Source organism: Triturus cristatus, chromosome 4_2 (genome assembly GCF_964204655.1).
Source record: "Triturus cristatus chromosome 4_2, aTriCri1.1, whole genome shotgun sequence".
NCBI classification, from domain to species: Eukaryota; Metazoa; Chordata; class Amphibia; order Caudata; family Salamandridae; genus Triturus; species Triturus cristatus.
The window spans coordinates 504291653-504318855 of NC_140586.1; the positions used below are offsets into that span (position 1 = coordinate 504291653).

The 27203-nt window shown below is 43.8% G+C and overlaps 1 protein-coding gene across 3 annotated transcripts in view; it reads left to right on the top strand.

Annotated features, from left to right (window-relative positions):
- The window catches only part of LOC146834618 (vitellogenin-A2-like), a 512107-nt gene that overhangs the window by 221793 nt on the left and 263111 nt on the right, over positions 1 to 27203 (top strand). For all 3 annotated transcript variants that reach the window (XM_085602090.1, XM_085602091.1, XM_085602093.1), the window contains exons 14-17: positions 13946 to 14070; positions 15062 to 15163; positions 16447 to 16566; positions 16656 to 16845. In XM_085602090.1, coding sequence (XP_085458216.1) covers positions 13946 to 14070; positions 15062 to 15163; positions 16447 to 16566; positions 16656 to 16845 — 537 coding nt within the window. The remainder of the gene's footprint in view (positions 1 to 13945; positions 14071 to 15061; positions 15164 to 16446; positions 16567 to 16655; positions 16846 to 27203) is intronic.

Below are 27203 nucleotides of genomic sequence, written 5' to 3' on the forward strand. Positions count from 1 at the left end.
ATCTCCGAAGTGACAGGGGCTTCTGCTGCTCTTGGTCAGCCGAGAAGCTGAGATACATCATGGGCGTAAAACTTGCTCCGACCCCCGAGACTGACTTAATAACAACCAACTGCAGCCACATTAGCCTCGCCCGTCTTAGGTACCTGCCCGTTACCAGATTAGGCCTCCCCTTGGAGCGCTGACACTGATTGCGCGCCATGACTCCTGCACAGAGGGAGGGGACCTGTCCTCGCCTAGCTAACCTGCTAGTCTGCTCATGCCTCTCCTGGACACCTCACCTGGTGTTAACCTACTGCAGGAGGCGAGGTGGTATGATATGTGGAAGCACGGCAGGGCTACTCATTTGGGAAAGAGGTGATCCCCCACAGAGGTGCCATAAAGCTCTGCAACAATTTGGCAAGGTATTGGATACTTACTATCTACTGCACAACAGACATAGTGCACTCATCTACCTCCCCTTACCAGCAAGGAGAATCACCTTAATGGGAGCCACTAAATATGGAGGAGTGCCCAAAGTTCTATTCCGGTGCATACAATGATGGGAAAATCAGATGTGAAACAATCAAAACTTCATTTTGACTCATGCAAAACTGCCTGCATGATGGCGCCAACAGATTCCATGCCCAGGGAACAAGATGTATTGAGTGGAGACCATGGACAGGGAGATGATATGGTGACCATCCGTCACTCCATGCACTCCAGCCTAGTCACTCTCAGTAGAATCCAAATTGACACATTAAATGCCTGAATGGACACAATCACATGCAAACTGGAAAAGCATGATGGCAGATTGCAAGAGGCCCAACAACACATATCCAATGCAAAGGATGACCAAGTAGCAAAAAGTGAATCGATCCTCAATATGGAGAAGGTCTTGAAAGCAATAGCAGCTAAAAATGAAGACCTGGAAACACGATTCCATCAAAACAATATTCGGTTCCTCAGAATTCCAGAATCCACCAATACTGGCAGGCAATAAGACCACGTAAAGAAACTGCTTCTGTCCCTCTTTGGAATGGAGAGAGACCTTTTCTAAAATGCTAACAATAGAGAGGGCACATAGGTCACTTGCCACCAAGCCTTCACCCGGAGCCCCTGTATGCCCCATTATCTTCCACCTCTTGAATGATAGAGATCGCAATACTGCCCTTTGGTTGGTCCAGGAGAAAGGCCCCCTGCATTTCAAGGATGACTCAATCTCCCTCGTCCCGTATTTTACTAGGGTGTTGCAGGAGGCATGGTGCAAATTCCTGCCAGTTAAGCAGAAGCTCCAGCATGTAAACATACCTTATGCAATGCTGTATCCAGCAAGACATCCGACGTGACCTATGGTCACTGATCAAATGTGGGAAAGGGCATCAAAGACATCTGGTTCCTCCTCTTCGATGGTGGGCTCTGACTAAATGACTAGTGGAACTTACCTTTTTTGGTTGGAAACACAACTGCCTGCTTGGAGCTACTCCTCAGGCCATGTTCGTCCACCCTAACTGGAGGCCATAGCCTCAGTAGACGATCCTGTCAGTTTGTTAAGAGGCAGGTGCATCCTGCCTGCCCTTACTTTGTCCACATTGTGAGTGTCACCTGAGCTGGAGGCAATAGGACACAAAGGAAGAAATGTAATATTCATGGGACGCTCATTGATACCTCAAATGGCTGGGTGGCACACCATGGATTTCTCCGACGCCCTTGACATCAGTCGAGGGTCAATGCTTGACTCGCTGGGTAGCTGCCAGAGGGATAATCCCAAACAATATACATCGCAGTCGAATACAGATGGAATATTCTACTACTATTTTGTTATTCTGGTTTACTACATATAGGGGGGGTTATTTCCTGGATGATTTGGGCCAACCCAGTGGGAAGTGTATGGTGTTTTGTGATACATATTGCTGTTTACGTTCCTGGCATTTGCACAACACACCCCTCGGACTAGAGGGGAGAAATGGGCTGTCATTTTCTATGCTCTGTGATGGTCATCTACTCCTGCTATCTGCCCAATGGAAAGCTTAAAAAACCCAAGGTGGGAACAACGTTAGCTTGTATGCCATGGAATGTGCAGGGCCATAATAATCCCCGAAAGATTAAACAGGTCATTTTTATATGTATACCAACATCAGTTTCAAATAGCATTATTGCAAGAAACGCATGTAGAGCAGCATTTTGCATCCAGCTTCACCTCGCTTTGGGCTGATTATCAACTCTTTTTCTCATGCTCCTCATACTCCTGGGGTTGGCTATCTGACTGAAACAGGGGGTCCCGTACTGCCCACTGGGAGAAATATTGGACGACCAAGATCGGCATGCTATTGCTTGAGGGAGGCTAGGCACAACGCTGATCACCATAGTTAACTGCTATGGCTCAAACACTGACTACCCCACATTTTTGGACAGTCTTTGTGGAAAAGTACTCTTAAATGACTCCCACTCCCTTCTCTGGGGGGAGGGGTAATTTTAACTGTGCACTACAAGCACACCCTGACTGATCCTACACACCCAATATATATAAAAGCAAGGCATCTGCTCATCTGATGGCAACCATCACTGAACACTGGCTGATTGACACCTGGAGAGTGAGATACCTTATGTTAGAAAGGGTGCATTTTATTCAGGTGTTCATGGCAAATGGCTGTGAATAGGCTACTGACTGGTCAATCACTTGGTAGGGGAAGGACCGCTGTGGTTTATTAGCATTTCTGGGCTGGCTGGCTAAGGATTATGGCAGATAGCAGCCACCGACCACTGGAGCCTCGCGTATGTGCGGCCATTTTGCTCGCCTGCTCTCAGGAGTCCCCCAATTACATAAAGTTATTCATATTAGACAACCAACAATTTGAACTCTTTTACCTACACTTCAGTTACCTACATAATCCTGTAATGGTGCTTGATGGAATCCTAAAAGTAGAACTTTCTGGTGGGTAAGCTGGTGTAGAAAATGTGATATATTGTTGAAGTGAAGAATTTAATTGGTTATGATACATCTAAGGTCCAACCTTGGGCTGTAGAGATGTAGGCCAATCCACGTTGAAATTTGCCAGTGTAATATGACCATGGATCTGCTTCTTGAATGCATTTGTTAACATACATTTCCCATTCATTTGTATTTCACAGACATTTATATTCTAGCTGTTTATGGCCTTCCATATTCTTGCATATTTTTGGAATGCTTGCATGGTCTAACAATTTTTTTGGGGATAGCTTTGATATAAGAACCCCTTTTTAAGTACTGCAGTTTTTTCCTTCAACCCCTTGGTGGATCCTTTGTCATAATTTGTTAAAGATGCAAAGATGATAACCATGAATGTGAAAGGCGTTTGTTAACTAGCTATGTGAATTTAGGGAATCTTCAATCAAGCCAGCAATGTTTTATGACTTCTTGGATGCAAAATATTCCATCCTCAGATGTGCACAACTGGCCTGTCGCCTAATAGCAAGGTGTATTCTGTGACTGGTAAACCACCCACAGACTGCCAGAGGAATTGTGAGGATAAAGCTGGGCCTTGGGCTAGAGCACTGGAACCATCCGGGGAGCTAAGGTTGGCATGCCCTCTAATGATGGGTGTTCTGTGGTAGGGTGTCCAGCCTTTGACGGTGCAGCGGTGGGGCCTGTGTCAGTGGGTATGTTGTACACCCAATGACCCTCATGATAACAGTGTCCCTCTTTTGAAAAAGGCCACAACTTTGTAAGCTTTGGACATTACAAAGCATGCAAAGTTATTAAAATTCCCCAAAAAATGGGAATCAACAAACTTAGTACACCCCTAGTTTTGAGCTGGAGACCTAAATGTTGGAGATGTGTGACATACATACACTGTACATTAATGTGGCCCAGATGGAATGAAGTTGTGTTTAAACTATTTGATCACTCCGTCTCCAACACAAAAAATACCAATTGGACATTATTGAACCTCTAGCTCAGATCACATTGAGAGCATGTATTTTTTTGTCGAAAAAGAAGGCAACATGTAGGGGGCAAAAGCACCCATTTAATTTACCGTGAAGTGGAATCACAATAACAAAAGTAATGATAAATGGTGCCGCTACATTGATGATATTTTTCCTTCTCTTTGGACAGCTCCTTTAGTTGAGTGAATGTTTGTTGTGGTCCTTCAACGTTCGGAATACCAAAGGACCTGATTTTTAGACTTTGGCTGAGGAGTTACTCTGTCAGAAACGTATCACAAGTGCATTACATCTACTGCATTGTCAAAATAACATAAGATTTCATTTTTGGATTTATAATATGGAAGACATTTGTCAGAAGACCTGATTTACAAAGCCTCTGACAATAATATGTTAGTACAGCTCGAAAGCTTGGGGTGCAATGGCCAAAAATATCATTGTTTCAATATGTCAATTTTATGTTTTCTATAAACATAGGAATACAGTTAAAATTACACTTTGTTATGCAAAATGGAAACTCAATTGTAAGATGCTTGATTTTGAAAGTTTGCAAATGTTTTTTCAGACCCTTGTCAATGGGCAATAGTGCTGGGGCAAAAACGAGAAAATATATTAGCACTGTTTGTCGCTCATTTGTGATCCATTTTGCAGTTTCTAACTTTAGTTTGTAGTATATATGTATATTTTGAGCGAAAATACTGTATTGCGCTACTTGATTGACAATTCTACCTTCAGACAAAAGTTAAAGAATTGGACGTGATTGTAGGAAATATCGTTTGTCGTAAGATCGACTTGTTTTCAATCTCATGTTATGAGGCACTTTGCAGAAATGTCTGTATTAACCATATGAAGTTTAAGCAACTAAAGGCCTAGCTACAAATAACAACTTCAAATTGTGGCAGGAAATTTAGATCTCTGACTGAACATACTTCTACGCTATTTTGGAATTTGCTAACATTCCCAATAGCGTACCTGTGAAGATGCGCCATATGTTTGTGCACATTCTCAAACTTAAAGACAAAAAACATATTTTGGAATGCCCTCTTCCCACCCCTTGCGTGGGACTTATGATTGTGGATTTCTGCACACCCGTGTTTTCTACAAATTCGCAGTGATAAATGCAATTTATGCCTACTAGGAATACCTTTTGCTGTAAACGTGTTTACAGATAAAAAATCCTTTATGAATAGGCTACTTTGGATATATTCAGATTTATTTTCATACCCAAGTTTCCTGCAAAACACGTTTATCTTTATTCCTATATTGGGCGAGCCACGGGTCCCATATTTCTGGTTTAGATAATATGGACCATATATAACCCATTTGGTAAATCTACATAATCAGCATACTGTAAAGGTGACTTCTTTAAGACTCCATGGATCAATGTCTAAAGCATAACAATAAACTTTCTATAGCTGCCAGTATAGGATCATAGCAAAGTATTGTGGTACTTTTCCGTCTGTCCTTTGTCTCTGTTTGTGGAATTTTCTCTGAATGAATCTGGGTCTGGCTTTAAGGACACACTTTCTAAATTATATCAAATACCGTCTCAGGTAACACTGTTTTTTTAATTTTATCTTTATTCATTGGAATCGGGTTGCACAATATCAGTTACATCAACATGTTTCTGCCACATTCTATATTTTACAGAAAGTTAGTCGCATCTCAGCTCGTTCACAGGTTCACAGTATCCAAAAACACATTGAATTTGTGGGACATGGTCCAATATTCCAGAATAATTAAATTGTCCATCTCTTACAAAGATTATATATCCGACTGACAAAACAACATTTACCAGTTCAGGTGTAACTAGAGTTAGAGTTCGGGCAGTACAGGTGTGTGACCCTGTTGGTGTGTCTGGTCTTGGTTAGCTACAGGATTGAAGCGTGGGCGCCATTCTCTTTCAAGTGCAGCCGAGAGCAGGTAGCACAACCCTCAGTATTCCTGAGGGCAACACTGCCCTCCATGTCATATAATTGTATAGAGGTGTATGAAGCCAGCCAGGCCTGTGTAGGGCCTATTGTTAGGGTGTCTCGTTCCAGCTTGAATCACACTGCTCCTCCCATTATTGGGAATCAGGCGAGTCGACACCTAGACTATGCATCTAATGTCAGAGGCCCCAGTCAATGCGGCATGTCAAAGGTACCACAATGTAAATTCCTTCACAGGGGTCTATCATCATACTTTCTCTATTTAGCAGCCTCCATATCTCATTCCGCTTCTTTTCCCGTGCCTCTTTACTTACAATCCATGTGGATGTTGGTGCTCTCAATCTCTACCCGCTACACTTGTTCTCTTATCCTGTACCTAATGCTGGGACCCATGTCAATTTCAATGCCTGAGCAATCCACCATTTTGTGAACCCCAGGTTCATGTTAATGAATTTGATGCAGATTTTTTTTCTATCTTGGTCTAGCACCATGTCATAGCAAATAGATCTTGGGGCTTACAATTCCAGTCCTGTCACTCACTTTGTCCACAACCTCTAATATTTTCCCCCAGAAAACCAATTTCACCCACCCAGTAACGCATGCTTGTATCATCCTCTAGGAAATATTTACTGTGGAGCGGTTGAAAGTTATGTTTGATGCAGCAAATTGAAAACTAGCACACTTCGAGACTCTATGGGTCTATTGTATTGCTTGTGCCTATTCCCTCTTGATGAGGTCCCCAGTTATCTACAATATACGAACAACTGGTATAGAGGGATAAATCTCTCTTTTATTTTTGCACACAAGTTTATAAATTACCTTGGCAAACCGCTATTTCTTATAGCAAATTCAATGATTATTTTTCAGGTGCAAATATCCATCAGTGTGCATCAAAATGAATTATACAAAGAACTAGACAATTTCATTACAAATATTCAAAAATCAAATTGAAAGACAATCCATATATAAATATTCATATATACAACAACTACATCAATTATATTTTCCCCTTAACTACTTCTTAAAAATGTTCACTTCTCCATCTCAGTGATACATTGAAAGGTAGTCCTCTTGGCATCAGAGGTATCATCCCTCTAACCTAATTTTTTATGCCAAATAACAAATGTTTTAATTAAAACAATAGGCGGACTCCTCCTTCGTCTGTGTGTCGACGCGGTCGCGTTTCAGCCTCCACTTTCTTATTGGCTTCCTCAGGACGGGGGTACACTCTGTATGCAGTCCAAATTAATCAACCTTCAGAGCAAAAGGGCATCTGCTTTGGCCCGATTCGTCAATCTCGTAATCCTCGAAACACTTGCTTCATCTAGAGGGGACCTGGCATTCTTCACGTCATTCGTCGAAATCTCAGGTCAATTAAATTTAGACCAAGTCGCTGCGCAATCGTCCGGCGTTTCCTCCTTTCGCTTCAATCTGCAGGTCCCCAGTTATGTCAGCTGCCCATGTGTTGCAGATAGTGATAAGATGGCCCTTGGTCACCCCTATCAGTTCCCGATACAGAAGCCTTCCTGCCATTGCACAACCACAATAGTGTTTGTAGCACAGGTTTCGTCACCATTTCTGATGTTGCCGCTTCCCGCAAGATGTGCAGTTGGCCACTGCTTAAGCAGAGTAAAGAAAAAGAGCCATGGGCATGTTGCATCATGTTTTGGAATGGTCTGAGCTGTCTATTTCAATAAAGGATTCCTAGAGTAATAATCACTGCCTCCTTCCACACCAGTAGTGTCCATTTTCAGTTGTAGGCAGCCAGACTTAGTGGGTTCTAGGATATCCCACCAGAAGCAACTTCCCAAAACAAGCTCTATGTGAGGTTCCTGCTGTGATGTCCAGTGCTTCCTCGTCCCTTCACTCTCCCCAGCCCCATACTTCGACTTTTTTTCTCTGCACTGCCCTGCCCTTGAGCTGGTTTTCTGTATTTTGGAAGTGTGGCATTTTGGAGTTGTGGCATCTTCTCTGTTGTTTTGCGTGTAGGCCATGACCCAGAACGTATTTTATGACTTGCCTCAGTATTTTTATTTTGGTTTTTTTTACCCTCTGAGCTACATATATATATATATTGTTTTGGAGGGTCCCTCCCCAAGCCTGTCCTTCTAGACCCTCTTTTTGTTGGGAGGGTTTCTGCCCAAGCCTCTCCTTCCCATCTCTCGTTCTAACTCTTTTACTGTTTTAATTCCCCACCTGCTCCAAGCTGTAAATTCCTGCACTGAAGTGTGTAGATAGGGAATTGTCTTGCAGTGCACAGTACCTGCAGGAAGGTCTGTCTACCTGCCTAGTGTCTGCACTATTGGTATGTTGGGGTCATATTTATATGGCTTCAGTAATAGGCTTCTTGAACCACCTATATGGCTGAGGTCAGTAGCAGATCTTGCCTTTCATGTGTCACATGGGGCCTGATAAATAGATGCAACAGAACTTCTGTCACGGATTCCACATTTTCTTGGGTGGGGGGACATCTACAAACCACCATATCACCCCATGCAACTGTGCCCCTACGTAGCACAGCTCATAGTTGAGCACTCTCAGACCAGCCTCCTCTGTTGGCTGACAGAGGGCCCGATTCACAGGACTAACTTAAGACAAAATCCTAAGCTTACTACCATTTTGGTATTCACAGAAGGCACTTACTCATTTTGGTATTCACAGAAGGCACTTACTCATTTCGGTATTCACAGAAGTTAGGAGTCCTAACTTTAGGACTCCTAAATGCCTTCTGTGAATACCGAAAGTCTTAGAATTAGGGTTTTTCTTAGTTTAGTAGTAGTAAAGTTAGGACTCCTAACTTTAAGACTTCTAAAGGCCTTCTGTGAATACCGAAAGTCTTAAAATTAGGGTTTTTCTCAATTTAGTAGTAGTAAAGTTAGGACTCCTAACTTTAGGACTCCAAATGCCTTCTGTGACTACCAAAAGTCTTAAAATTAGGATTTTTCTCAGTTTAGTAGTAGTAAAGTTAGGAGTCCTAACTTTAGGACTCCTAAACTGAGAAAAATCCTAATTTTAAGACTTTCGGTATTCACAGAAGGCATTTAGGAGTCCTAAAGTTAGGAGTCCTAACTTTACTACTCCTAAACTGAGAAAAATCCTAACTTTAAGACTTTCGGCATTCACAGAAGGCATTAAGGAGTCCTAAAGTTAGGACTCCTAACTTCTGTGAATACCGAAGTGAGTAAGTGTCTTCTGTGAATACCAAAATGAGTAAGTGCCTTCTGTGAATACGAAAATGGTAGTAAGTTTAGGATTTTGTCTTAAGTTAGTTCTGTGAATCGGGCCCAGAGTTTCCAAAGAGCCACCCATTCTCTATCGTTATTCCAAACAGAGCCAACAAAAGGCTATTCATCTTTGAGTGATCTACATTGTACTTTGACTAATTAATGGTGACAAAAATACAGTAGACCATTTTTAATGATCCTGTCTATCCATTTGTGACAGGGGATTTCTCCAAAATACCATGTATCCTTTATGGGATGCTACAGCACTGCCTGTGTTACCATATACAATATTGACTCCTAAGTGATATATCTGTATGCCCAAGTATCTAAATGACTGTCATTTCCATGCCATAAGGCTCAAACCTAATGTGAAGTCTCCTACAGTGCGATCCTTACATATTGGTAAAAAAATTTGATTTTGCCCACTTCACCATCAGCTCAATGATAATCCCAAAGTGATTTAACACTTCAGCTATTGGAGTAAAGCCTTGGTCATCATTCCAGACATACAACAAAAGTGATATAACATGACCTGGCCACTGAATTAGGCCATACCTGTTACCACTATTTGCACCGAAGGCTCCATGATCAATGCAAAGATGAAAGGAGATAGCGGTTTGACTTTGTCTGAGATTACACTGCTTGTCCTCACTCTGGCAGTAGGATAATCATCCATTAACCACATCTATCTCATCATTTCCTGCACATGTTCACTCTATGCAGGGTCACAAAGATGCATCCCCAGCTGACCATATCAAAGGTGTTCTCAAAATATTATGGCAACCATGACCGCTGCCAATGTCTTATGTTTGCATATGTGATATGTCCGGCACAAATCCACGCTGATATGGATGGACAAACTTTGGGAGTTTGTAGACCAGTCAATTAGTTTTGGCTTTATTGAGTAGCTTGTCATCTGTATTCAGAATAAATGAGGGCCTACAGGAGGAACGAATTGTTAATCCCTACCTGCCTTAGGGAATGGCACTATCAAAGCCTCTTTTTCTTTTTTGGGGGAAGGGAGTGCCCCTTCTGCGTTTGCCCCATGAACATCTCAGTTAATGTTGGGGCCAACAAGTCCAAGTATGTGGCATTACATTATATGTGCAGGAAATCTATTCCTGGGACCTTCATTGGGGCCAAATCAAAGATTGCTTTCCTTACCTCTTGCACCGTCAACAGGATAGCAGGTTGCTCCAGCTGGCCTGGTACTATAGAGTCCAGGGTGGTCCTATCTAGATAGTCATCAGCTCTATTGGGAAAGGCTAGCTGCAGTTCTGTGTATAATTTTGTATAATAATTAAAGAATACCAAATCATTTCACCCTTGGTATAGCCTTTTCCCTATTGTTGTCCATTGTATTCTCAACTGGGTTTTAGCTAGTTTCTGAATTAACCAGCCAGGAAAGCATTGCCCCTGTCTTCCATTACGTATGATGTTTCTGTGTCATGTAAATCCTGTAATCCAGACAGTTGAGGCTTTCCAGTGCTGTAGCATATGTTTCTTTCATTCAGCTAGGTGTTTGCCCCATCTCTCCCGTTGGCCAATCTGTTCTCTTGACATTGTATTCATTTCTCGAGGTCATGTACTTTAGAGAATATTTGTTTCTGTGCTTCATGTATTGATGACATACAGTGGACACATACTACCACATTGAAGGAGTCCCATTGTGCCAATTTATTGGATGTTTCTCTCTTATTTATGGAATGCCTAATTTTATTTCTTACGCTCTCACAAAATCCCACACCATCCAACACCATTACCTGCAGCCGTGGAATTGGTATTGTGGTTCTCTTGGCGCCCCATTTACAACTCTACAGCAGTGGGTTAAAGTTCTGCAGAAGTAGTTGGACAGACGAAATGAGGTGTGCAAGGCCTCCATATGTTATTCTGACTCTAACTGGACATTCCGGTTGTATCCCTGTAAGTGGAATGAGTGCTCCCAGAATCGAGCATTCAACAAGTGTCGACTTAACTCCAACTATGGGCCTAATCTGTAAGTGCCTGGAGGCCGGGGCTAACAGGGAGTTTGTGACAGGGAGATAAGACCTATCTTTCAGAATACCCCTTACACCAATAAGTCAACCCCCTAGAACTGTCAGGAGGTGCATATACTTCACTAGGAGATCCGGCATCTGCTCCTAGAACTGGGGCTGGTCAATATTCGAGGTGTACATGCTAAGTATGAACAGGTCATTCCCAACTAGCTTTCTCACTGCTAGGACATAGCATTCTCCTCTATTTGTTTCTTTCATAGTGAAGGAAACCCCAGGGCATATCCACACCTCGACCTCTCTGGAGTACACTGAGCACCCCAATTGCCCTCACCATCTCCATTTCAAAGCCTACCCAAGTCATCTGGCAAGTGAGTCTCCTGCAATAGAACTCTGTGTGCTCTCTGTTTTCTAACATGCTTATTCGCTTATAGAATCTGTTCGTACCCCTTACATTCTAAGTCAGGAGCTATATCTGTGGGGTACTGCAGCATCCCTCACATATAGGGAACTCCAGAAGGGCAACCCATGGTGAAAGAAGGCTCACTTCTCTGCCAAACTGCCAGCAAATCCTGACAACTTTCTTGGGTCTGGGTCCGGTTCACAGAGGACCTCCTTTGGCTGCTTGCTCTGCAGTTCCCGCTATTGCGGTCCGCGGGTCAATAGGTTTGTAGGTCAGGCGCTTACCCACATTTGACTACTGGCCACCCTACAGAGTTTCTCCGACAACTTGTCATTGTTCCTCCTTATCACTCAATGACATCCACTTTGAGGGCTGTCCATTGTAGAAGACACACCAGGGCAGCAACCGAGATACGTGCCAGTCATGGGTCTAATTCAAAGACAACTGCCTTCTTGCAGAGCACTTCAGAGGATTATGAAGATTGCAACATTTTCTTCCCAGGCTGGAGACTGTTCTATGTCAAATTACAAAGTAAATTGGCTGCCCCCCCCCCCTTTTATCCTGGGGGCGTGGTGGATGGGAAGGAGTGGAAACAAACTAACCTAAACAGGGTGAATTATGTTTACTTTTTTTTTAATAAACACATTTTATTGTGTCAATAGTCACATGCTGGTCTGCACCTCCTAACATAGGGAGTGGTCGACCAAAAGTAAAACACAATATGATGAAGTTGACAACTCGTATACAGTCAGTGTAGAAACAAAAAGAGCAATACAATAAATCATTACCATTTTGAGCCCCCCCGTGTGCTGCGCCCAAACCATACCCCTTGTCATTCAGGTTGCCCTGCCGCCCCAGAAGAAACACATATATCCTGCTCACCCCCTCCACTGTCTCGCTACCCCCGGTGTCCATGCCGAAGTGTCCATCCCCTCCGGGCTTGAGGGCTCCAACCACAGGCCCCGGTACTCAGCCCATCTTTTCCATATCTTGGAATGCTTCTGCGGGCACGCCCTAGCCTTGAAGACTGGTTGTTCCATGCCAATGTAAAAATCTAGCCCCTTTTCCAGGTCAATAACGATGGTGGGGCAGTTGCCTTCCATAGTCTTGCGATGTCCCTTTTTGCCAGTGTAGGCCCAAATAGTAGTAGATGTCGTTTGTAGAAGTTACCTCCGATGTCCTCATAATGTGCAAGATACCCAATCTTGGTGAGACAGGGACATCCCACCCAAGAACCTCCGAGAGGCACTCTATGACCCTCCTCCAGAACGTAGTAATTGCTGAGCAGTGCCATATTGTATGTATAAGGAATCCCTCCCCGTGCCCACATCGCAGACATTCCGGAGACGCCACCAGGTCCGCCTTCCACAGTCTCTGCCTTGTATAGTATACCCGTTGTAAATAGTTGTATTGGATCAGGCGCAGTCTAGTAGCTATCGCAGAGTTATGTTTACTTTCGGCGGCAGTCTAACTTCATGGCTTCCAAGACCAGAGATAGAAAGGGTCATGGACACCAAAAGAAAAGCAATGAGAAGCCGCTGCGTCCAAAGTCAACCCTCAGTTTGTGCACACCCTGAAAATCAAACCCACAGCATTGGTGGGAAGGAATATAGAGCAAAAAGTATCGGAAAAAAATATTGACATCGGTAAGTCTAGATTTTCTATACCTAACTCCACATATATGTAACTACGTGGTTTATATATCTTCATGCTAGGTAGATGTGGAGTTAGGGATTGTAAATCTATAAACCCCTATATACTTCCCTATATGCACTTTTGCATTTGTCCCTCTGTATTCTCCCCTCGATATTCTTGTATCTCGATATTGTTGATATTGATATTCACAGTGACACCTTAAGGCTTTTTGGGAACCCTGGGCAAGACTTACTTTGGGGTCTCCTGTTTCGAGCAACTTTAGATTTATCACCCATTTTCAGCTATTGCCAGCCCTATTGAAGTCAAACAATACAAGGCATGGAAAAAAGCAAAAAGCTCAAGCTATCTGGTGTCCACCATCGAAAGACCGCCAAAGGAGAGCTTTAACAAGCACTGATAAAGCCATTTCTTTTTCACCGAGATCTAGATCATTTTACTTGCAAGAACTTGAAACTCACTGCTTTAGAGTGAGATGTTTAAGTTGTGGCAGGCCAGGCATGCAAATTAAGCTTCAGTTATGCATGCCCAGCTTTTAAATTTTAAAAGAATCTGTTTTTCTTTGCGATAATCTAGTTTTCATGTTGGACTTCTAACTATAGCAATCACTTTACCAATGGACCCTTTTGAAGGTGGGGACCCTGGGCAATTGGCCATTTTGCCCATCCTTTAAAACGCCTCTGGATATTCATTAGTGCACCCCCTAAATTGTCCTCCATAATGTTAGCATTTAACAATGACAGAGTACTTACTATACTGTATCATTAAATAGACTATGAATTAACGCTTCATGTAGAGAAGATTCCGAATGAGTAATTGAATTATTTTCCTAATATCTAGATTCATTGTTGGTTGGTGCCTCTGCAAATGCTTTCTTACTGAACAGTGCAAGTACAAGGATTCCTGTCTTCATGCTTTCTAAAATTCGTGGATTTATAGCTGGTGCAGAAGCGGATATTTTAGAGGTAAGAGGTACATACCACTGAAATAATATTTAAATGAAAATTCTTCTTGAATTTTTCCGAATACTTTGACCCGTGTAAAAGATATAACTTCCTGAAAAGGGATGTTGGGATGCTCTTTTTGTAATATTAAGTTTCCAGATATTATCCTCAATCAATCAAGGGCTTGTAATGCATGGCTACTCACCCGTGGGGGTCTCAAGGCGCTGGGGGAGGGAGGCTGCTGGTCGGACTGGGTGGAGGATTATTCGAAGGGCCAGGTCTTGAGGTCCTGTCTGAATTAGGTCAGCGACGCTGATTGCCTGAGGTGCAGGGTGTTCCCATTCTTGGCAGCGAGGTAGGAGAATGACCTTCCTCCGGTTCCGGTCTTGTGGATCCTGGGGATTGAGGCGAAAGCAAGTTAGGAGGATCGGAGTTGTCTGGCAGGTACGTGGAATGTGAGGTGGTGGTTCAGGTACTCTGGTCCTTCATCGTGTAGGGTTTGTAGGCGTGAGTGAGGAACTTGAAAGTGACTCTCTTGTTGTCCGGGACCTCAAGAGCACTGTATTTGCAGTAAGCCACCTTCTTTATGTTTATGGCTCTGTTCCTGTTCACATGCGTGGTGGCAGGTTAGATGTGTTTTCATAACAGCCCTCTCTCGCTCCTGATTCGACACCGATCCTTCCTAAGCTCAGTTTAATGTGGTAATTGTTAGATGATTTAACTATGCCTATGCAGGGGCCCTGTTGTCTGTAAGCCTTCATTCTTGTGTGGCCAAGTCAGCACATGAAGTTTAGGTCAGCAAAAACTAAGGTGAGCAAACCTCCATTTCCCTCCCTCCCTTTCTGACTCAACCCCTTGCTCGAGAGAAAGGCGAATTACTGACTGGCGCCTTGATAGGTCAAACTGGAAGTATTTGTATGAATGCTCTAGAGTACATTTACTAGCATCCTGTGAATATGCGACTCTTAGATGCACTTTTTCCACCCAAACGGATTGCCTTTCATTTCTATAGGTTGCTCTACGAGCGGAAGGACTGGAACAAACTCTCAGGAAGCAGAATATTCCATTTGCTGAGTTTCCCATGCATAAAAAGATAGTGCAGATTGCAAAAACTGTGAGTTACTTAATTTGGGGTGCATTATGAGTGAGTTGCGTGAATGTTTTTGTCATTGTGTATTGAATTGTTTTCGTAAATGGTTTGGATAAAATGCTTAAACCATAATTTGAAGGTTGTAGAACTTGGATGAATGTTAACTGGGAATGTTAAGTAACTACCCACCCAGTAAATGAGTTACATACCAATACAACATGTCAGCATGAAACAAACTGTGACAGCCTTCAGTGAAACCTGAATGTACATTGTTATTGCATGTTATCCTCCATTTATGCATAGAAAACTTAAAGCCTGTAACAATGCACAGCATCCAGCACCTGAAACATTCGAGCATCAGACGCTTGCCCTTAGATCATGTGGCTTTGTAAGTGATGAATAAGAGGAGGATTTACAGTTTGGCTGACAAGGAACTCTGTCACAAACGTCATGGAGTACCTTGTCGGCCCAACCCATGGTCTGCCCATCCTGTATAGAGGCTGGCACACCATCCTCTTTCTGATGATGGTTCCCGACTGCGTCTGCCATTGGAAAGTTTATGTTGATGGCCCGAAGAAGTAGAGGCTGTCATAATAAGAACATCAGACTGCCTGCCCCAGTTAGAGCGGACGGTCTGTTTTCTTTTTCCTGTCTGTAAATGCCACAAAAAACTGGCAGTGCTGGACAGAAAAGAATTACCCCCACACCACAGCAGAAAACTCCTAATGGGTGGTAGTGGTTCCTGTGAAGGTACAGAGATCACCAGTGAGCCGACAGTGATCTCTAAATATGGTGAGCAGTCTGGCCATGCTGACTGACATAATGTCTTTGACCACTCTAATGAATGGCAAGCTCCCTGTTAAACTTAAAATCAGGCCCTAATAAAATTTCAAAATGCCCCGGGATATTTGCGAAAGGTGTACATCAGACAGTTCCACTTGCTTCACTTCAGCCAGTCCTATTTGATGCCCATAGCTAAGTGCCAAATGCTTCTGTAACTTCTTAAGAACTGGACTTATGCCCACTGTTATCCCATGTCCTGCCCTTAACGTCAATATCTGTATGTATCACATAAATGTACACATTATGCAACTGTGGGATGCTGAACCTTTTTCTTCTCCCACCTAATTTCTTCTGTATTGGTTTTTATTATAAAAAACGAATAATGTTTCTTGAACGAAAAAGGATTTAAAAAAATGAATCTTTATAATGAATGGCCCCAACCTAAAATGGGCAATGCCATTGTGACAAATTCAGTTTCTAAAATAACAATTTCTAACACATTATTTTGTCCCCTATACCTATAGTTGTTGGGTTGGAAGGCATTGCCAACTGAAGTTCCGCTGATATCTGCATATTTTAAATTATTTGGCCAGGAATTTGAGTTTGTTGAACTTGACAAGAAAACCATTCAGAATGTCATGAAGGTAATTCCCATCACTTTGTTTTTTAAATCTTTTTGTGGGCAGTGGGCCCCTACTTCTAGTTAATGTGCTGTACTTTGGTTCTGTTACAGGCCATGACTGAACCTGCAGAAAGGCACACTCTGGTGAAGAATGTCATCAACAAACTTCTCAATGGCTTTGTAGGACAACAAGCCCAACCAGTGCTGGCAACAGAGGTCCGGCACATTGCTCCCACTTGCGTTGGTCTGCCCATGGAATTAAGTTTATACTCAGCTGCTGTGGCCAATGCTGCCTTTAATGGTATGTCATTGACAGAAAAATAATTATTCATATAACAATCATTTTTGACCAGTAAATCCACATTTACAGCAGTCAAGAAAGACATGCTACAACTGCACAACCACATGTGCTGCAACAATGAGATTTAAACACAGCGCTGAGATTTTCAATGTTCCATCTGTAAATGTTTTCAATTATCACTATAATACCCTTTCCTTTGGTCCTCTTCTTAATTCTCCCCCTTCCTCTGCTGTATATCTTTGTCCAGTGTGTGTTCTTCAGCTCTGTTGAGTAATTGAGATGGTGGTGAGGAATCACTGACAGAATATCGACTACAAGAATATCAACGTCAAAAATATCGGAGGCGAAATATCAAGATCCAGAATATCGACATCCTAACAATATCGATGTCAAAAATATCATTGTTAAAAATATCGTTTGTTATTAAGTAAAAACAATAATGTAAAATAAAGTAAATACATATTATTAAAATGAACATAGTGAAAAAATGTTTAAAAATTATAAATAATATATATATAAAATATAAAAATAAATTAAACATATACATATAATATATAACATATATACTTACTAATAAATGGTAATAATTATTTTAATAACATATGTTTTTTGTAAAATATCATATATATTATAAATACATCTATACACATTAACAATAATATAAATACAAATTTAATAAATATATATACAAATAAAAAAATCTTTTTTGTACTCTTTTTGATATTAATTATATACTACGTTAACTAAAATAATATAAAACATATTAGATAGCAGAGTTAATAAAATTACTATTCCAACTCAAAACTGTGCAACAGTAGGGAAAATGTTGGATAGCGTAGGGGTACAAACTAATATTCCCACCCCAGTGAGAGCAACATTAGGGAAAGTGTTGGATAGCGTAGGGGTAAAAAATACTATTCCCACTCCAGTGAGTGCACCGGTAGGGAAAGTGTTGGATAGCTTAGGGGTAAAAATTACTATTCCCACCCCAGTGAGTGCAACATTAGGGAAAGTGTTGGATAGCGTAGGGGTACAAACTAATATTCCCACCCCAGTGAGAGCAACATTAGGGAAAGTGTTGGATAGCGTAGGGGTAACAATTACTATTCCCACTCAAGGGAGTGCAACAGTATGGAAAGTGTTGGATAGCATAGGGGTTAAATTAACATACTTATTAATTAAATAATTTTTGTAAAATAAATAAGATATTAAAAATTAATTAACGAAGAAATTAATAATAAATACCAATAAAATTAAATTAATAATTACTTAAAGAAAATGAAATTACTTCCCACCCAATCCCCCCATAAACACACAACCCGTTACACATCAAAAAGAACACAATTATTTAATTTTCAATTAATCTATTAATAAAAATTAATTATCAATTAATAATACATTAATTACCAATACTAACAAATAAAAATATAAATAAAATAATTATAATTAATATAATTATAAATTATTCAATTAATAAAAATTAACTACCAATTAATAATTAATTAACAAACAATTAATTATCAATAACTACATTTAAAAATATTAATTAATTTATAATTATCAAATTACTTCCCACCCGATTCCTTCATAAACCCACAATCCGCTACACATAAAAATTAACATGATTAATTCAGTGATCAATTAAGCAATTAATAAAAAGTAATTACCAATTAATAATTAATTAACAATAAATTAATAATCAATAACAATAAATATAAACATATTAATTAATTAATTATAATTAAATTACTTCCCACCCCATTCCCCTATAAACCCACAACCCGCTCTGATACTAAAACACAAAATTTACTTTAAAAAATTTCTAAACATTTAATACATATATTTAAAAATAATAAAAATACATTACAAAAAATGTTTAACATACATATAAAATACCTACTAAAATACATAACTCTAATATAAATATCGATATTATTAACAACAAAATTTTTGCTAACGATATTAGTTACTTCGATATTACTAACTTCGATATAAAAACAAACAAAATAACCCCTTCCCTGCTCATGACGGAACCACTCCGTCATGAGCCACGGTTGCGCTGTGCTCATGACGGAGTGGTTCCGTCATGCTGCGGCCGTTGGCCGCCGCTCCGCCCACGCGGCGCTAATTCCCCGCCTGTGCGGGCGATTAGCGCAGTGGGCGGAGACGTGGCGGAACCACTCCGTCATGAGCACAGCTTAACCGTGGCTCGTGACGGAGCGGTTCCATCACGAGCACAGTGCCACCGCGCTGCCCCCAAACCCCCCCAGCGCCGTGGCGGAATTCCTGCCGCGGCGAAGGGGTTAAGGTCAATATTCTGGTCAGCGATATTCTTGACATCGATATTCTGTCCCTACGATATTAGAAACTCTATATCATTGTAGGTCGATATAACAAATTCGATATTTTTACTGCTCATCGGTGGTGAGGAGAGTATGGCTTTGGGGTGGGGACTGGAGGAGGTAAGAAGAGAGAGAGAGAGGCAAACTAAAGGGGAAGCAGTGTAGAGGCAGCGGTGGAGAGGTATAATTGTAGAAGTCTAAGATTTCATATAGTAAGGTAGAGGCGGACTGGGGGTTCATTCTCTTCAAGAAAACTATGATAAGAATGATGTCTAAACTGTGCAGTTTCACCATGATATACCTACATATTTTTTTATAAGTACTTCAAATAATGGGGTATGCAATTTGATATGGCTTTATATCACTTTTTCACATATGTAGCATTTAGATTCCCTTCTACCTTCCCTTACTTTCTTTTTCCCATCCTCCCCCATCTCCTGCCCTTCCAAGTTGATTCACAATCACATACAGATTGCAATGAGCTATTTTGAGGTATTTTCTGACAATTAATCCAAGGTGTCAAGAAAATGTGCTAAAATTCAGAAATATGGAATTGATGTCAAGGTAGACGTACTTTTCCTTTCACCCTAGCTATTAACACCTACTTCAGTTCAAGCCCTCTCATGGTTGTGGGCACAAATGTTCAACAAGCAAATATATGGCATTATCATTTTTTCTTTAGTTCACCTGCGAAATTGAGTTTTGTTAAAGAAAAATATTGCCTCAGTGGAAGTGATAATGAGCTACATCAACATAGATCATCAAGGGCTTCCACATCATTTATAAATTGCAGCAAGTGCCCCCTGGAAGCCAGTAATACAAACCATCAGTAATAATTGTCTCCAATCACCCTTTATTATGGACGACACCAAGAAATGCCACAATATGCCAGTGAATGTCATGGCTGCAATTCTATGTCAGGACTGGAGGCGAGGATTATGCCTTCTTTCTTCACTTTATTTTGTACAGCAGCACAGAAAGAAGTAAATAAAGACTACGTTTCCCATGAACCATAGGGAAAAAAGTAGTCATTTACACTGTGATAATAACCAATCAACAAAAAGCAACAACGTCCAATCAGGGCCTCTCCAGCTCCCTATAGTCCTTTGTTAGTGTCCTGATCTTCTCTTTCTTCACTGCTGCGCAGCCAGTTAAGTCTCCTCAGAGTCTTTTACTGTTTGGGGGGGCTTTTGTGATATTTATGGTGTACCTTTAAGGTTTATATTGTGCTAAATCGCTTTGTATGCACGATGTTCATGGTAGATTTGCTTATGTGGCTATTTCCTTGTGGTGTTTCTTTTTAGCTATTTTAGTAGATAACGCGTTTCAGTTTCTTCACGCAGTCGCCGCGTTTGTATTTCGTAAGTTTTTTCTTCTGACATTGCTTTCGCATGTGTTTGCTTTTTCCGACCGCGGGACCGAGAGGTTTCCCTCTCGCTCCTACACGGTCGCTGCTGGCGCGCTCCGTTCCTCCCGCCGCCTGGGGACGTGGGAGGCTGTGGCTTGACGCATCGCGTCTCTGGTTTTCGTCAATGTTTTTTCAGAGACGCGCGCGCTTTCTACGGAGCTCTGGGCTGAGGTGAACGCCGTTTAACGGTCTGTACTGGGTCCGCGAGTCTGGCAATATCGCTCGCGGCCCATCTTGTATAATTAGACACTCGTTCCCTTCACAGAAACGGATTCGAGTCTGTGTTTGCTCGTTGAGCGCTGACGCCTCCTTTGGAGGTCTGTAGTGGCCTTTTGGCTTTCTTTTGGGGACAATCCCAGCCCAGTTATCTGCAATTATTTGATTATAATTACTTTGGCCAGCGTTGTCCCCTCCGGGCCAGTCACCCAACAAAGTTAGTGGTTTGTGCCACGTGTATATATTATAAGCTGACACCCAGCTTTGGTTAATATTTTTTTGCGAATTGCAGCGCAAAAAAACTTTACTTACACTTCCCTCACCTGTGATGGATTTTTATGAGGATTGCCACGAGGAGGAGGAAGACCCTCTGGCGGATATGCCATGGGGTGACGCTTTTTATGAAGCTGTGGATACCTCTATTTATAGAGCTGTGGATCAAGCCATCTCCCCTTTGGAGGATAGGCTGACGCAGAAAATAGAACGAGCGTTCTCGCGTCTAGAGCGTAGATCAGCTCTGCCTTCTACTTCCCAAGAACTCCCGGGCCCACCGCCTCCTAAACGCCCCTGTGCTCAGGGGGTGGATGTGGACGCTTTTGAGCGCCTAAGACAAGCCTTCATCGATAGCCATCCCAGCAAGAGTTCAGTTGATTCTCCCGCTCCAGGATTGCCCTCCGGGGATCCTGACGCCAGCCCGTCCAGGTCTTGGCTCCCATCCCGGCCCTCGCAAGTCCCGCAGACCCCTTCGGGGCCTTCTGATTTACAACCACCCCCAACTCCTTCAGACATGTTGGACCCCAAAGACATTGTCCACCCACGTTCCTCCGACTGGGTCCCAGCCGAGAAAGTCGCGACCTATGTCGCGGAACATATCAGGCGCCCGCTTGAAAAGGAGGCTCGCAGTTGTCTCCGAGCTGAATGCCCCCGCCCTTCCCTCGAGGGCAAGGTTGCCCTTACCCCTGAGATCGATCCTAGAATGTCGACTTTCTTCCAGAAGTTTATTTGGGACCCAAAAAAGGGCATTGACAATTCTTGGAGGGCGTGCCAAGACAAGCTTTTGGACGTCCTGGGGCCCGCCACAAAAATTCTAGATATGGCAGAGGAAGCCAAGGCTTCGGGGTCTATGATTTCGCCCGAGATGTTATCAGGCTGGGCTCAACGGGTGGTGATATTTTTAGGTAACGCTAACTGCGCTCTCTCCACCGAGCGGCGGAGGTCCCTCCTTATTAAGATCGACCCCAAACTTGGTGACTTGGCAGATTCAGAGGCGGGAGCTATTGCCCAGGGAGGTCTCTTTGGAGAACCCTTCATCAAAGAGTTAGGGAAATTCGTGAACACCTTCACGTCACTGGACAGGGCACAATCCACCATTAAGAAAGTGTTCCCTCGGGTTTTTCGAGGGGCCGGTCGAGGCAGGGGCCGATCGACCGGTCGACAAAATCATCAAACCACCCAGAGAGGCTCCGGTCAGTACCAGGACCAGTCGAAGTTTGGGAATTTCTACCCCACAAGAGGACGCCGCGGCAAAGGCAGAGGACACAGGGGAGGACCGTCTAACACAAGCTCTGGTGAGTGTTCTCCCTTTTTCCCCACAAAGCATAGGTGGGCGTCTGGCAAGTTGTTACGGGGCATGGCTATCTATCACCCGCGATGCCTGGGTTCTTCAGACAGTGAGGGGGTTCCACATAGAGTATTTTGGAAACCCAGTGCAACGGATTCCTCCGCGACCCATTCAGTTTTCGCTTCACGACGCACGTCTGGTGGACGAGGAGGTGGCCTCCCTTCTTCGCAAAGGCGCCATCTCTCTCACCACGCTCCATCCGCGGGGTTTCCTCAGCAATCTCTTTTTGGTCGACAAATCCGACGGGGACAAGCGTCCGGTCATGAATCTCAGCGAGTTCAACGGATGGTTGGTCTATCGCCATTTCAAAATGGAGGGTATCCACCTCCTTCGAGATGTTCTCCACCCTCACGACTGGATGGTCCGTCTGGATCTGAAGGACGCGTATCTGGTAATCCCAATTTTCCGTCCACACCGCCGGTTTCTTCAGTTCGCTTGGCGCCATCGGATCTACGAATTCACGTCTCTCCCTTTCGGGCTTTCTTCCGCGCCCTGGTGCTTCACCAAGGTGCTCAAACCGGTGGTAGAATTCCTGAGGGCTCGTGGGATCAGGTTGATCGTGTATCTCGACGACCTCCTTTTGATGGCTCCCTGTCCCCGTATGTTATCGGATCATCTCCAGATGACAGTGACTCTCCTCCAAGATCTTGGTTTTGTGATCAACGAGAAAAAGTCCCTTCTTCAGCCGGCGCAGTCCGTTACCTTTTTGGGGTTCGTCATCGACTCCACTGCCTCCACTCTAAGTCTGCCGGCCAAGAAACTCGCAAAGATTCGCCACGAGTTGCGTCGAGTTCTGGCGCATCAGAGAGTGTCTCTTCGCCAGCTGGCCCGTGTGGTGGGGCTTCTCTCAGCTTCGATTCAGGCGATTTTTCCGGGTCCGCTCCACTACAGGGCCCTTCAGCGCCTCAAGGCATACTTTCTCCGGAAGGGGTTTTCGTACTCCCACAAGATCCGCTTATCCGACTAGGCTCGGAGCGAGATCCAATGGTGGCTGACGCACATGGAGGCATGGAACGGAAGAGCGATCTTCGGTTCCGTCCCGGATTTGGTTATCGAGTCGGACGCCAGCAGGCTGGGTTGGGGCGCTCGCTGCGGAGATCTTTCCACGGGGGGCTTGTGGTCTCCCGACGAACAGAAGTTACATATAAATTGTTTCGAGCTTCTGGCCGGCTCGTTTGCCGTAAAGTGTTGGACGAAAGACTCCGTACAGTCATGTGTACTTTTGAAGATGGACAACGTGTCGGCCGTCCGCTATATCAACCATCTTGGAGGCACCAAGTCCAAAGCTCTCTCAGACCTAGCGGCGAGCTTCTGGCAGTACTGCCTGGACGCTCAGGTGTCGGTCACAGCGGAGTATCTTCCCGGCCGGGACAATGTGGAGGCGGATTTCCAGTCGCGCCACTTCCGGGACTCCAGTCTTTGGCAGTTGGACCGTACGGTTTTTCTCACGCTCAGCGAGCTTTGGGGTCCCTTCACGGTGGACCTGTTTGCGTCCCGCTTGGATCACCAGCTTCCCCGGTTTTTCAGCTGGAGGCCCGATCCTCGGGCGGCAGCAACGGATGCAATTCTCCAAGACTGGAGCGAGGAGCGTGGCTATGCGTTTCCTCCCTTTGCGATGATTACCCGGACAACGGCCCAAGTCTGCAGACAGCTAGCAGACCTGGTTCTCGTCACCCCTCTGTGGAGGTCTCAAGTGTGGTTTCCGGTTCTACTGGAACTTTCTTGGGATTTTCCAATCCTACTCCCTCGGGTTCCGGATCTTCTCAAGGATCCGTACAGCACTCCGCATCATCTAGTATCCACGAACTCACTGTGGCTTATGGCGTGGAGGATTTCCGGGGCAGATGGCAAGCCCCAGGCCTTTCGCGAACAGCTGAAGACCTCATTGCCAAGGCCTGGGCGGATAGCACCGTTAAAAGATACAAATCTGCTTGGTGCAGATGGTCCCGTTGGTGTCTGCGACGGGATCTCGATCCCGTGGTCGCAGATGTGGTCCACGTTGTGAACTTTCTGGCGCATTTGGCGTCCAACGGCCTGGCCTATCGCTCGGTTAACACTTTCAGGTCTGCCATCTCTTCGTGTCATGTCCTGGTTGGTGGCTCGGCTGTGGGTGAGCATCCTTTGATTTGCAGACTCCTAAGGGGTATTCGACTCTCCTTGCCGCCGGAGCCTCGGTATTCGGCTTTATGGGACGTTAATCAAGTCCTGAATCTTTTTCTGTCATGGCAACCCAATAGGTTTCTATCTCGCAAGGAGCTGTCAGCAAAACTTGCAATGCTTCTATGCCTGGTGTCTAGCCGTCGAGTGTCGGATGTGCGCGCTCTTGATATCTCGGGCCGGATGTTCACTCCGGATGGAGTGACATTTACCCTTTCACGTCGTACAAAATGCCACACGAGAGTCATCTCGTACCCGGAATTCTCGGATTCTACGAAACTTTGTGTGGTCCGTTGTCTCAAGGCATACGAGGAAATGACGGACGACTACCGTCCCCCGGGTGAGCGTCAGCTTCTCATTGCGCTCCGGAAGCCCTTTAAGGCGGTTTCCTCACCCACCATCGCGAGATGGGTTCGTTGGGTGATGCAAGAGGCAGGCATTACCCTCAGGCTCTTTGGGGCGCACTCTACGAGAGGGGCCATGGCGTCTAAGGCGTTTGGCCTGGGTGCTCGTTTGGAGGATATCCTCAACGCAGCGGACTGGTCCTCAGATTCCACCTTCAAGCGGTTTTACTTCAAGCCTATCCTAAATATGGCACAGCTGGTTGTGGGCAAGCTTTAAACAAGCATAATCCTCGCCTCCAGTCCTGACATAGAATGAAAATTTTCCTAGCTATCGTAACGGAAAGTTTCAATTCTATTAAGGACTCGGAGGCGAGGATTATCCCGCCCTGTACTCTCAGAGGACATCCCTCCCCATACTGAAGTAAGTATAGTTTCCTTTGGAACTTGTATGGAAAATGTTGTGTTTGATTTATCTGTTCCAATGTATGGTTAGAATGGTGTATCTATTGCGTTTCTTTCCCTCGCTACTGAATACCTAGGGTGGTTTTTTCACCTGGTAATACTGCCTTGTTTGTTGCAGGTTCGGATACCCACAAACAGGACTCCTGAAGTTGAGAGTTTGGCTGTCTTCGCGCTCCGAAAGAGAAGATCAGGACACTAACAAAGGACTATAGGGAGCTGGAGAGGCCCTGATTGGACGTTGTTGCTTTTTGTTGATTGGTTATTATCACAGTGTAAATGACTACTTTTTCCCTATGGTTCATGGGAAACGTAGTCTTTATCTACTTCTTTCTGTGCTGCTGTACAAAATAAAGTGAAGAAAGAAGGCATAATCCTCGCCTCCGAGTCCTTAATAGAATTGAAACTTTCCGTTACGATAGCTAGGAAAATTTTCGTTATGCTAAAGATGACCATCAATATGCCACCTTGCTTGGGATGACCAAGTGTTTGAGATGGCCAAAGTACTACCACAGATGCCCATTGTATGCCCGAATAACCATTATGCTTGAGAGACAGTGATTTAAATGATGATCACTAATATGCCAAAGATAACTACCCCTATATTAGTAATGGCCACAGTAACACTTACTGTGTACCAGCTGCAGCTGGCACAGGCAAGCGTGGCGGAGCGGGGCGCGGCAGGGGGGAAGTCGACAGACGACAGAATAGGTATTATTTATTTATTTAACTATACCTATTCCGTTATCTGTCCACTTCCCCCCCTTCCCACCCCACCCCGCTTCAGCTTAACTGTGCCGGCCGTCACTGTTGTGTACATAATATGTCATGGTGCCCACAATATGCCAGGGCCACAATTAGGCTATGAATGGTCACCTTAATACTAAATGTGCTCACAATATGAAGACTCCAGCTCTCTGCCACCTGAAACCAGGAGACAGCACAATGAGGCAGGAAAAGCGAGAGACAATAATAATAATAATAATCCACATTTGTAAAGTGCGAACAATCACCCGTAAGGGTCTCTAGGCGCTGGGGGCCGTCGGGAAGATTAAGCAAGCTATTGCCCAGAGTCACATGGTGCTGGGCTAATCTGCCTCCGGCGCCGAGAATCGAACCGCGATCCCCAAATCCCCAAGACAGTTGCCCTGGCCGCGCCGCCACACCTCTTCCCTTTAATAATGGCTACCTTGCTCTCACTGTCCCTCATGTGCATGTGCACACACACAAACATGTGCGCACACACACACTCATCCCTATAAATTATGTGAGCTAGAGGCAAGGTTGAAGGAGTCCTTCAAAGTCTTTGGGTGTAGTGTCACTATTGCTTATGTCACTAGGTAGGTAGAGAGCAGGTCTAAAAGTAGGGGATAGAAGAAATGGTGTAGATTGAAATTTGTAGTACTAGAGCTTGTGAGGTAAAGGTAGTTTGGTAGAGGTAGCAGCAGGTAAGCCGAAGCAGAGATGTGTGGCATCAGAAGGGCAAAATGAAAAAGAACGGAGGCTTTGGAGATGTAGAGAGAGAGAGAATGGGAGAGCACAAGAGAGACAGGCATGTGGAGACAGAAATTGAGAGAGGTTAATTTGAGGCTAGGAAGAGGACTGAATGGAGACAGATGAAGTGGGAGAGGAGAGACACATAGAGGAAGAGCTTGGGAATGTGAAGGATAGCAAGCATAAAATACCTTGCCATCTTCTGTCTTGGAGTACTTTAGAATGAGGTATTGCTATTCTTCTTTGTCTTAGCAAAGGTAAATTGAGGTGCTTTATTTTTATTAAAATATGTTTAGGAAACCCCATTACTTCTTATG